Consider the following 12,826-nt stretch of genomic DNA (forward strand, 5'->3'; position numbering starts at 1 on the left):
GAGATTATTTCCCCACTTCTTCAAAAGGCTTCTAATAGAATCAAAATTGAAATCAAAATTAAGTAATAACAGCACTCTGTAACCTGAGAAGCACTCTACTAATATTTTCAACAATCCAATTTGAGGCTCACTATAGGTGTGACAGACAGGACTGGCTACATTTCACATTTTAAAGAGAAATCTGTGATATTCAACTACTGTCACCAGAGGCTGATGCCTCAAGATCCACAACAGAGTTTACATCTTCCCCTAACTTACATGTAAGAATCCAAAAGGAATTCTTTTGGATCAAGTTCTCTTGTCCCTTAAAATATTGGTTCCTTAGGCTTTCCATCCCTTAGCATCGCTTCCCCATGCAATCCCCCCAACTCCCACCACCAACCCCAGTCTTTCCAACCCATTCTTGGTAGAAAACAGACTAACCAAGAAAAGAGAGTAAAGCTCCACATGCCCTAGATAATTATATGCACCATTTGTCTATAATATCAAATCAGCATTTTTCTTCACAAGGGATAAGCCTATCAAAAAAAGGTTCCCAAACTTTCTCAATTCACAGTACCCTTAGTGCCTCAGGAATTGTTTTCCAAGGCACCCCTAGGCTCAAAAATATTACTAACAATTTCCATTTATTAAACAGATCCAAACAACTTAATTAATATTTATATCCTATTTAACTTAGCACCTGTTGGGCACTACACTACTCAAAACCTTGGAATCCAATTGGATGCCACCATCCTCATCTATTTTCACACAGTACTTGCTTATCATGGCAAGGCCAAAAACTCTGCTTTGTAAAGATATAACTTCATCAGAAGGAGTCTGGTGATCTAATGATGAAACCCTGAACTACTCCAGTTAGTAGTTAGAGCAGTGTCCTACAGATGTCACTATATTTCCCTCAAATATTTAAAATATCCCACATTGTCCCCATGAGTTTGCATGAGCAACCCAGTGCTCCTTGGTGCACAATTTGGGAACCAAAGCCTTTTAAGTTTCCAGTCCCCTGTGGAACACCCCTATAAAAACTAGGCCACAGAACTATTTACATGTTCCTAACAGGTTAATAAATTTAAATTCTAAAATAAACATACATAATATCTTTAAATTAGGATGTTAGAGGAGAACTTACCTAAATCAAAATCATACATACAGTAGGTCATCAAAATGTCATGAAGCAAAATCAACCCTGGATTATCTTGGCCTTCATAAAACTTGTTTGTTCGATCTGTTCTGTTAACATCTTTTTCTGAGGAAGAAAATCATCACATATTTGAAAACCTTTAGAATAACAGATTTTTATAAAGCTCACATCTTACAAGTACAGAGTTATTCTTCTTGTTATTAATCTTATTCTCTTGCCAAGCTTTTAAAATGAAAAAATTCATCAAATTCCATTTCAGATATGCAATAAAGTAACATTTTGGAATTTTTTTCCGAAGTCAGTCAACCTCCTCTTGGGTATATTTTTAAATATTTTTCAATTTTTATCTAAACATAGAAATCTTTTAATTGAATAGCAGGAAATACATTCAATTAATTAAAACCAACACCAAGTAATAATTCACATTAGTTAGCAATAAAAATGCCAGTCATGGGCTTCCCTGGTGACCCTGTGGTTAAGAATCTACCTGCCAGTGCAGGAGACATGGGTTTGAGCCCTGGTCCAGGAAGATCCCACATGCCACGGAGCAACTAAGCCCGTGCGCCACAACTATTGAGCCTGCACCCTAGAGCCCGTGAGCCACAACTACTGAAGCCTGAGCGCCTAGAGCCTGTGCTCTCTGCAACAAGAGAAGTCACCACAATGAGAAGCCCGTGCACTGAAACAAAGAGTAGCCCCCGCTCACTGCAACAAAGAGTAGCCCCCGCTCACTGCAACTAGAGAAAGCCCGTACAGCAACGAAGACCCAAAGCAGCCAAAAACAAATAAATAAAATAAATTTATATATATAAAAAATGCCAGTCATGAATACATGTGATAGGCAGTATTACTTGAAAACAGTAATGAAAAAAGTTACTATGCAATCAAGTGTAATCAAACATTTGTTTCATTCATAATTGCTTCATTCATTATGAGAAGTACTGTCAACTTCTTTGTCATGTTCCATAACCATCTTTAGGACAAAATTACTTCTTCATTCTCATATATACATTATTCAGTTTACATATAAAATAAATAAATAAATAGTTTACATATAAAATAAGTAATCTATTTTAATTTTGAAAAAAAAAGAAAATCCACATTTTTCTGGAAATGATTTTAAGACATTAAAAACAGTTTTAGAAACATCACCAGGAGTGTATCTCAAGTTGTACTGACAATTCAATTAATAAACACTGATACCTGCTAGATGCATCTTGTGAAACAACTAAAAAGGCATTCCCCAAACTTCAATCCCTCAGTAAATTACGAAAAAATAATTTAAAGAAATTTAAAGTGATTAATTTACTCTATAATCAATTTTGTTTAAAAGTTATAACTGTCCTCTCCCCCCATTAAATTTAATAATCTGAAAACATTCTCAATAATTGTTGTGAAGAGATGAGGAGGTATTTTTCAACAAAGCAATCTAAACTCATGATATGAGTTTAGATTCTATAAGGGCATTTTAAAAATCAGCAGAACAATATTCTAGCTTTTTGCTGAGCTATCTTAAAATAGCTTAATAAATATAAATATAGCATATATCTATAGAACTGTGAATACATTTTTCAAACAAGGAAAAGCAATACCAAAAAATCATGCTACAAATGTCAAATTTTATTTAAAAACACCAAAATGTTTCATTCTCATATCATAGTTGATAGAGGTACATGATAAGTTATTTTTTATTAACTCAAGCACAATTTACATAGTCATAATGCCAATATAGAATATCTGCCTTAATAGGTGTTTTAAACACAGTAAAAAGTTATTTGTGCCCTCATGAACTATCTGTCTCTCTTTCCTCTTGTATAGTTATTTAGTACTGACATGCCAGGCAGAAAACAAAAAGGTATCAACAATGATATCAAGGGACTTCCCTGGTGGTGCAGTGGTTAAGAATCCGCCTGCCAATGCAGGGGACATGGGTTCGATCCCTGGTCCAGGAAGATCCCACATGCCATGGAGCAACTAAGCCTATTCGCCACAACTACTGAGCCTGCGCTCTAGAACCAGGGAGCCACAACTACTGAAGCCCGTGCGCCTAGAGCCCATACGGTAGTTCTATTTTCAGTTTTTTCAGGGACCTCCATACTCTTTTCCATAGTGGCTGCACCAATTTACAGTCCCACCAACAGTGTACAAGGGTTCCCTTTTCTCCACATCCTCACCAACATTTGTTAGTTGTGGTCTTTTTGATGATAGCCTTTCTGTCAGGTATGAGGTAGTATCACACTGTGGCTTTGATTTGCATTTCTCTAATGGTTAGCAATGCTGAGCATCTTTTCACGTGCCTGTTGCCCATCTGTATGTCTTCTTTGGAAAAATGTCTACTCAGGTCTTCTGCCCATTTTTTAATTGGTTGCCTGGTTTTTTTGAGCTGTTTATATATTTTGGATATTAACCAATTACCAATCCCATCATTTAAAAATATTTTCTCCCATTCAGTAGGTTGTCTTTTCATTTTGTCAATGGTTTCCTTTGTTGTGCAAAAGCTTTCAAGTTTAATTAGGTCCCACTTGTTTATTTTTGCTTTAGTTTCCTTTGCCTTAGGAGACAGATTCAAAAAAATATTGCTACAATTTATGTCAAAGAGTACTCTGCTTATGTTCTCTTCTAGGAATTTTTATGATTTCACACCTTACATTTAGGTATTTAATCCATTTTGAGTTTATTTTTGTATATGCTATGAGGAAATGTTCTAATCTCATTGTTTTATACGTAGCTCTCCAGTTTTCCCAGCACCATTTATTGAAGAGACTGTCTTTTCTCCATTGTATATTCTTGCCTCCTTTGTTGTAGATTAACTGATGGTAAGTGCATGGGTTTGTTTCTGGGCTCTCTATACTATTCCACTGATCTATGTGTCTGTTTCTGTGCCAGTACCATGCTGTTTCAATAACTGTAGCTTTGTAGTATAGTCCGAAGTCAGAGAGCATAATACCTCCAGCTTTATTCTTTTTTCTCAAGATTGCTTTGGCATTTTGGGGTCTTCTGTAGTTTCACATTAATTTTAGGATTATCTGTTCTAGTTTTGTGGGAAAATGTCATACATTTTCAACCTCTTCTCGCTCTCTCCTCCTTCTGGGACCGCCATAATGCAAATGTTGGTATACTTCATGTTGTCCCAGTGGTCCCTTAAATTGTTCTCATTTTTTAAATTTGTTTTTCTTTTTGCTGTTCTGATTGGATGATTTCCATTATCCTATCTTCCAGACCACTTACGTGTTCTTCTATATCAGCCAGTCTGCTATTAATTCCTTCTAGGGTGTTTTTCATTTCAGTCACTGTATTCTTCAGTTCTGATTCTTTTTTTATATTTTCTAGCTCTGTGTTAAAATTCTCACTATGTTCATCTATTACTTTCCTTACTTCAGCTAGCATTCTTATTACTAATACTTTGAATTCTTTATCTGGTAAATTGTTTATTTCTATTTCATGACTGTTTTCAGGGGTTTTCTCTTACTCTTTCGACTGAGACAAATTCCTGTGTTTTCTCATTTTGCTTAACTTTCACCTAGTTTGATAGAGAAATCGCTTAAAGGTGTCATCATGTGGGAGAACCCCTATACAGTTAGCGTGTGCCCAGTGGCTTTGGAGGGAGAGCTGGATTTGACTTGAACACGGGTCACATCTTTCCTGAGAGCATGCTGGTAGCTATCACCTTGGTAGGAGGTGTGGTTGGAGATGAAGGGCCTAGGGCCAGAGCCAGGTGTGACCTGGGACTTCCCCTCTGCTTGGTGGCTGTCACCTCCCTTTTAGGGCCAGGGCCAAGTCCAAGCTCGCTTCCTCCCCTCGGCGTGTGCACCCCCATGTATCTCCTCCACTGGGGACAGTGCTGGAACAGGAAGGGCTGGTGTGGGCATTCCGAGTGTGTAGGGGCATGGGCTACGGTGGTCCAGCAAGGGTCAGACATTCACACTGCTTCTGATGTTCTGCCTGTGTAAGTGCCAGTAATGGCTGCCCCCACCCTGCTCATATGCTGCTTCAGGTCTGAGCTGCTTCTGTGTCTCACAGCCGATCTTCCAAGTGGGGCTGGGGTGTTTGCTTAGCTCAAGCCAGGGTGTGCACTGGGGCGGTCACAGAAAACCAACCAGTCACTCGTACAGTCTTCAATCCACCCCCTCCACCCTGCCTCAGGAGCAAGAAAGCATGTGCACATTCCTCAAGAGCAGAGTCCAGGCTTCCCACAGCCCTCCTGTTAGTCTCACAGCCCTCCAACCAGCCAAGAGGGCTTGTCTTCCCTCTGCTGGACCCCAGGACTGGGCTGTCCAATATGTGGCTCAGACCACTCATTCCCCAAGGAGGCTCTCCATCCATGTAATCTCCCTTTTCCTCTGAGTCTCCTCCCAGGGACACAGGTCCCAACTTCATCACTTCTCTTTCCTTCCCACTCAATATCGTGTGTTATCTTTCTTACTGCACAGGAGTCTTTCTGCCAGTCTCCAGTTAGTTTTCAGTGAGAACTGTTCCACATGTAGATGATTTTTGATGTGTTTGCGGGGGAAGGTGAGCTCTGCATCCTCTGCTCCACCATCTTGATCTCCTCCTCTCTGAGAGAAAGTTTTATAACCTTTATTATCTGGCCCAAGTTCACAACAATGTCAGCTTTCTTGGAGGGCTAGAGAGCCAGATAGAGGCTTTGCAGCTAGAAAGAGTGCCCAAATCACATTCTGAAGGCTGCCCTAGGAGGTTCTAGGTATTTCTGTGGTAAGAATCTTTGCCACAAGCCTCTGATTTTTCATTTGGGCCCTAACTCTGTAGTATATACGTGCATTTCTTAAATCTTATCAACACTTCCATGCAACCCTCTCATGCATTTTCAAAATTAAGAAAAAATTACCAATAAGACTTCTATAATCTCTTAACCTCGAATTTCTCTTCTCTTGTTCCTCGCTGACAGATTTCCACTGTAGTTTCATTCTGAAGTATTCATCACTATAGAAAACAATTTTATACCAAAAAAGGTTATTTGAACACCTAAAAAACAAATTTAATGTATCAAAGCATTTATGGTGCTAGTGAGATGTAAATTTATAAATATGATAGTGAAATGTTTAAAGTTACAATCAAAGGAAAAACAAAATAACTTTATACATGTCATAAACTTTATTTAAACTACTAGAATAATTTAGATATGATTTTAAGGAAACATTTACTTCAGTCCGTAATATCAGAACTAAAATTATTCCAGTCATTAAATACTTTAGCCACTAAAGTTTCCAAATAATTACAAACCTATGAGATTTTTTTTTTTTTTTAATGTGACATGAGAGTACCATTTTCCAACCAGTTTACTACAGAAACTTGTTGATGTGAAAATGTCTTAGAAGGACTGGCAAACATGTTGAAAAGAGAAAGGACTGTCTGAATTTGAATATACACATAATGATTGAAAGTGAGCTTTAAATAAAAGGTTAGACTGACAAACTGGGAATAAGTATACCTGGGAAGTTGGTCTGTGTTTCTTTTCAAGTCTGATAATTACTTAAAAATAGAAACACAATTCCAAAAAAAAAAGGCCAGTTTATGTTATAAGAGCACCAGGAAAATAATTTAAAGGTAATTAACCTAAATAGCAAATACAATTATGAGCCATTTTTATAATTTCATAATAAATTGTAAAAATGAATCAAGATAAATGAGATATATTTTAAAATCTATATCTTAGTATGCTTAAAATGTTTATACAAGGGGACTAGAATTTTTTTTACCATCATTCTATATATTCACTAATGTAACTGCAATGAAGTCCCTTTAATAAGTGTTTCTGGTTTGAAATTATCTATAGTGCTCACAATATTTAAATTAAAAAGATGAAAATAAAAATATGTTCCCTTACCCTAGTCTATTCCACTTTATATGGATGAGTTACTTGGATTTCTTTAATGAGCACACAAAAGACCATTACTTACGTTTTTTGTTTTTGTAATTGAGTTCTTTCCTCTTTGGTACTGTCCCAAGGAAAATAACCAAGAAGAAATTTCCATGCTTGTTTTCTCAACACATGACTAAGTCCCTGAAGAAAACATGCATATTAAACACATTTGTAAAAAATGAATGCAATACTTTAAGTTCACAAAACTTGCACATAAACAGAAAAACTACTATTTAAGAGATAGTTTTATATAGGCATACGTCATTTTATTGCACTTTGCTCTACTACACTTCTCAGGTATTGCATGTTTTATTAAATTGAAGGTTTGTGACAACCCTGTGCCAAACAAGTCTACCAGTGCCATTTTTATAACAGCGTTTGCTCACTTCATGTCTCCATGTCACAGTTTGGTAATTCTCGCAATATTTCAAACTTTTTCTTTACTATTGTATTTGATATGGTGATCTGTGATCAGTGATCTTTGATGTTACTGTTATTATTTTTTTGTTTTGTTTTTTTTTAATTAAAATACATATGCTGTTTTCTTAGACATGACGCTATTGCACACTTAATCGACTTAATACAGTATAGTGCAAACATAATTTTCATATGCACTGGGAAATCAAAAAATGTGAGTGACTCGCTTATTTGCAATATTCACTTTACTGCAGTAGTCTGTAACCGAACCCACAATACCTCCGAGGTATGCCTGTACATAAAAATAACTCAATTCAGTAAAAACTAGCTTGTTTTTGACTTCCAGATTCTGAAGATGTAAGCAGCTGCCAGAAAGCGTAAACAATGAAGAGTAGACTGTATAGCAGACAGTGGAACTGATTAGTCTTTCTAAACCCAATCCTTACTAGATAAGGGAACTACCACTGAGGAACACAAATGCCTCCTTCACATAACCCACAGAACTTCAAGTAAGAAAGAATACCTTTCCATAGGCTTAATGGTATATCCCTCCAACCCAACCCTCAGGGACATCACAAACACCTCACTCTGTCCTACACGGATTTTAAGGCAACACTCATCAAAAAGGAGTTCATCTCTCCCACCTCCCAAAAGAAAATGAAAACTTGAACACCAACAGTTTAAAATACTAAAGTAATTACCCCTCTAAATATCATCTGCTTCATATTATCTACATTTAAAATTCTTCCTTCAGAATCAATATTCTTAGTCCATTCTTCCAATGATACTGGCTCTCTCCTTTGAACAACAGGTCGTTCGCCCAAATCAATCTAAAACAAAAAGATAAGCAATAAAGAGTACACCTTTAACAAGTGAAATGAAATCAAGGTATATAGAAACTAAAACTAAAATACTATTACTCAGACATAAGTTCTAACATTTCTAATATTTTCCCTTAGTTTCCAATGTTTAGTTTATAAACTGCAATAGCATTCCATACATTTTACCCTCCTACTAAATACACAAATAACTGGGTTATAAATTCAGAAACAAAAAAACATTTGTTGTTTTGGGTTTCAATTACATAAGTACAGAACATTCAACACGTAAATTCTAAAACAGACCCTTCACACTAAATGGTATGCTATATTATTAAAAAAGAGTATTATTCCATTAATCATATTTAAAATTAGCTTTTCTTCCAATCTAAAATTTGTAGCTCTCAGAATTGATTCATGATCCATTAGCTCTACTTGGCATTTTCTACAGGTTTTCATTCAATTAACAGATGTTGGTAATTTTAAAATGCCATTTGCAAGATAAGCCCTTTAATTAAGTACTACAATTGAGATATTTTATAATGTTCTAACTATGTGCAGCCTAGAATTGTAGCAAATTCAAGTCTTGTTGAGCATATATAAAGATTTACCATAATTCAAGGCCAAAATCCATCTTACTTAAAAAAGAAAAGATTCACATAAGAATAAAAGCCCACGAGTAGTGTCCTGACTAGCTGCCTGCGCAGAGTGTCTGAGCAAACAAAAATTACGAAGAACAGAACTAGGGGCAACATGCAAGGCTTACTATTTACTCACTGCTATACACTCAATGAAACAAAAACCTGTTCATTATTATCAAAAGGTAATCAAAGAAAGAGATCCAACACTGATGAACAGAGAAGTATAAGTAGTAGTTGATGAAGAAGAAACCAGGAATTTGGTGGCAGGACAAGCATTAGTCGTTAGATATATGAGTGAGCAAAAGTTATAAAGGATTGTGAGAAGAGGCAGGTATGACCAAAATTGAGTTTCTATTTCTATAACATTCAGTACACTTTAAAAAGCATTTCTCCTGCTAAAATACAAGAGCTATATTAATATAAACTCCACTCACTCTTGTGATGACTTCAAATCCTGGTTCTTCTTGCTGATTTATCTTTAAACCTGGAATAGCATCACTAAGAAAATCTGCCATCTCTGAAGGTGGTCGTTGATGTGCAGAAGGATCGCTGCTTCTTAAACTATCAAAAATGTAGTTTGTGACTTTGGAAAATCCTACCATAGTGGCTGTATAAGGGTCCTTTTTAATCTTCTATGCAGTAGAAAGAAAAATATTGGCAAAATTAATTCAGATAAAGAATAAAAATACCTCATGACAGGCAAAAGGGCAAAGGTTTTTAAAGGAGGGGAAATCAGAACTAAAACAGAGCATTCTAAGATTATTTTAAAATTTTATTTTTTTCTGGGAAGAAAAATTTAAATTTTCTAAGCCAATTTTTTCATTTGGTTAAAATAGTACATTAAATAGCAAGCTAATGCTACTGATTGAATTGCAGATAAACACATGATTTGCAGGCTTCATTCAATCTGCACACACCAGAAATATCTGCAGTGCTTACTTTCCACTGATGGACGGCCCACAACAGCTTTCTTCTCTCTAACAGTCCTGCCTTCACAGAAAAAAATATTTCTTGAAGTGGGTAGTACCACACTAGTCTAACACAAAATATTTGATAGCTAAGTTTAAACGCTCACAATATTTAAATATTAGCTGACATTTTAATCTAATTATATAACTGGTGAATCATGCCAACAAGAGTAATTTGTTCTGGACAGTGCTGTCCTAGAAAAGTTTTTCTACTGCTAGAGTTACTTCTAAATCCTAAACTGCCTGCTTATTCATATTTAGCAAAAATAGTTACTTCTTAAAGGTCTATCTTTAAAATGATTATTTTCACAATAAGAAAAACAGTTCCCTCACTTTTTATTTTAATCAGTATTTAGCTCTTTTGTCCTCCCTCCTAAAAAGTTCCCTCTTTATCTTCAGAACCAAAAAGAGATACCATGTGGGACAAAGAAGCACTCAAACATTTGTTGAATGAATAAGTGAATAAATGAATGAGTAAACAAAAATGTCATTAGTTTACATAGCAACCTGAGTGAAAAATAAATTATCTTTATTTCTGCCTGTGTTAAGGGCACATTTTTAGCCAAATGCAAGAATATACTCAAATACTTTAAGAGGAATTAGACTAAACTGACCCCAAATGAACCAACTTAAACATCAAATAAAAATTCAAACCAGATTTTTGCATAAGCTTATCACTGATTAATTCGAAGTGTCTTACCCAGTGACTTTTCACCTAATCAGTGCAAGCTATGATAATAAAAATCTGATGTCCAACTTCAATTATGATAAAGGGGAAAATTGCTGTAAGAGTAATTAAGAACCAAGGAAGCTTCTGAGTCTTACAAACAATATGACACATATTATTCTTTCTATAAAATTACAGAGAATAGTTCCATAAGGTTTACACATGCAGACACTTGCCTTATTCTGTATAATCTCTGAGAAAGTGAGAGGTAGGATGCATATAAAATAATGCGGTCAGACAAACAGATTAATATAAGATAGACTAAGGAAACATACTTGTATTATACCATATGCTGGTTCATCAAGAAGATTTTCAAAAGACTGTGAAAGACTCTTATTCTGACAATTCACAAGAAGTGTTCTTTTGTCTTGCGGAGATCTGTGATAGAAAGAAGGGATTTGAGGAAAACAGTAGCACTCCGCATCAATGACTACCTAAATAATTACTAATGCACAGTTATTTTTCCGTAACAACAACAACAAAAAACCTTAAATGTCCAGTTCTAAAAGTGTTTCCCATTAATTCAATATTAGCAAGTACTTAGTAACTATCTTAAGTGAGTTCCAAAACTACATGAAACATTAAATATTAAATTAACAAATATAAAAGGGATAAAGTATATTTTTATTCTAGGTAAAGCCAAGAGGACTAAATTATAATGAACCCAAACTTTTGTTTAGAATTATAGTAGAAAATTCTTACAAATATATCTTCCATTATAAGAATATATCTTCTCTTATAAAGAAAGTTGAAACACACTTTAGGATTCATCAGTATATATAATATGTACACTACAGGAAAATATCCTATTTTGAAATGGTTTCCAACTTCACTCCACAGCTTGGTAGTACTGCAATATAAGATGTTAAAAATACAAGATACAATGTCTTAATTATTTGTTAAAGATCATTAATTATGCCAACCATTATTATACACACACATGGTTGTAATGTACAGTTCAGGTACAGTATATTTTTAGTTCTTGTTTATTGAGCTCCGGATATGTTTTTCTCCACACTTCCTAATAACTACAGAATAAACAAAATGCTTTCCAAATAGACATCTAATTTGAAGTAATCAAATGAATTATCCAGTCTTTTTTCTGTTCAAAAAGTTTTATAATTTAGTAAGTCAGCTGTAATAAATCCACAACTTTTGTGTTTAAAAACAAAAATTAAATGCATTATTTTGCTGCTATCTACTTCTAGTTTATTATAAATGTTTGAGATAAGAACTTTAATAACAGTTATCTCTTCTCAATTCTAACATACCAGGATGCAACAGCAATGCTGGGGGGATATGAAATCCAAAACAGGATCTTATTCTTACTTAGAAACAGCACTCGATCATCAAAGACAATAGTAGCTGAATAAGCCCCTTAGCTTCTTAAAAGAGCTAAGGTTGAGTCATTTGAAGTAGGAAGAAAATAACTTTTTAAACGTTCAATTTTCATTAATCACCATTTTTCTGAACATCTTCTGGGGGTCATGCTTATTAACATGAAGACCTATAGGTTCTCACAAGGCATTTTTTAATGATAGGTCAACTTGTAAACATAGCACCAGAAAAAGAAAAGTAACTAGTATAGAAACATATTTTTTTCCTAACACAGTGCTGCTGGTACTATGGTTATTATTTTTTGTTTCTAAAAATAGATTAAGTCAAATTTTTTCTTTAAACTACAAATAAAAAAATGATCATAAAAGTCAAAACACTGGCTATGCATGCTGAAGTGGGACACATACGCAACCTTCAGTTATCTGTGCCCAGCCAATTATTATGGCTTCAGATCTAAAACTATGGTCACAAAGCTGGAGATGGGAAGAAGAAATGACTGCTCAACCAACAAAGAACCACAGATACTTTTTTACAAAGGAAGGATTTCTTTTTTTTATACCTAATGCTCTGTGATGAGGCGCTGGGGGAAGTCACATTAGACTCGGTTGACACTGAAGAAATCAACAAAACATTCTTTAAAGTATATCAGTAAGAGAACAGGTAATAATGTTGCTAAGAACTTCAGAGCTCACCAAAAGGAGGGCTGGCATTCCAGAATATTGTTACATTTCCACCTGCCAGGTTACCACACTGATTTAATCTGGGAAGATTAAATATTATATTTATATATTCTGGGGATATTATGGATTCTGGGAAGTTGATCACTCATGACAACATTATTCAAGGCTTTCAAAAACTCATTGCAGCAGTAAGATAGAACTTTTAATGATGCTAA

General features: G+C 35.1%; 1 protein-coding gene across 3 annotated transcripts in view; it reads right to left on the reverse strand.

Annotated features, from left to right (window-relative positions):
• TBC1D15 (TBC1 domain family member 15) overlaps positions 1 to 12,826 on the reverse strand; it is a 66,304-nt gene that overhangs the window by 16,643 nt on the left and 36,835 nt on the right. For 2 of the 3 annotated variants that reach the window (XR_013830563.1, XM_079937607.1), the window contains exons 6-12: positions 10,869 to 10,971; positions 9,838 to 9,888; positions 9,333 to 9,530; positions 8,141 to 8,269; positions 7,060 to 7,163; positions 5,988 to 6,082; positions 1,130 to 1,246 (exon numbers count right to left, since the gene is read on the reverse strand). Coding sequence is in view for 2 of the 3 variants with exons in the window: in XM_079937607.1 (XP_079793733.1) it covers positions 1,130 to 1,246; positions 5,988 to 6,082; positions 7,060 to 7,163; positions 8,141 to 8,269; positions 9,333 to 9,530; positions 9,838 to 9,888; positions 10,869 to 10,971 (797 nt within the window). In the remaining variant the exon portion in view is untranslated. The remainder of the gene's footprint in view (positions 1 to 1,129; positions 1,247 to 5,987; positions 6,083 to 7,059; positions 7,164 to 8,140; positions 8,270 to 9,332; positions 9,531 to 9,837; positions 9,889 to 10,868; positions 10,972 to 12,826) is intronic. The other variant, XM_079937608.1, reaches the window with a different exon arrangement.

Source organism: Stenella coeruleoalba (assembly GCF_951394435.1).
Source record: "Stenella coeruleoalba genome assembly, chromosome: 11".
Classification (NCBI taxonomy): domain Eukaryota; kingdom Metazoa; phylum Chordata; class Mammalia; order Artiodactyla; family Delphinidae; genus Stenella; species Stenella coeruleoalba.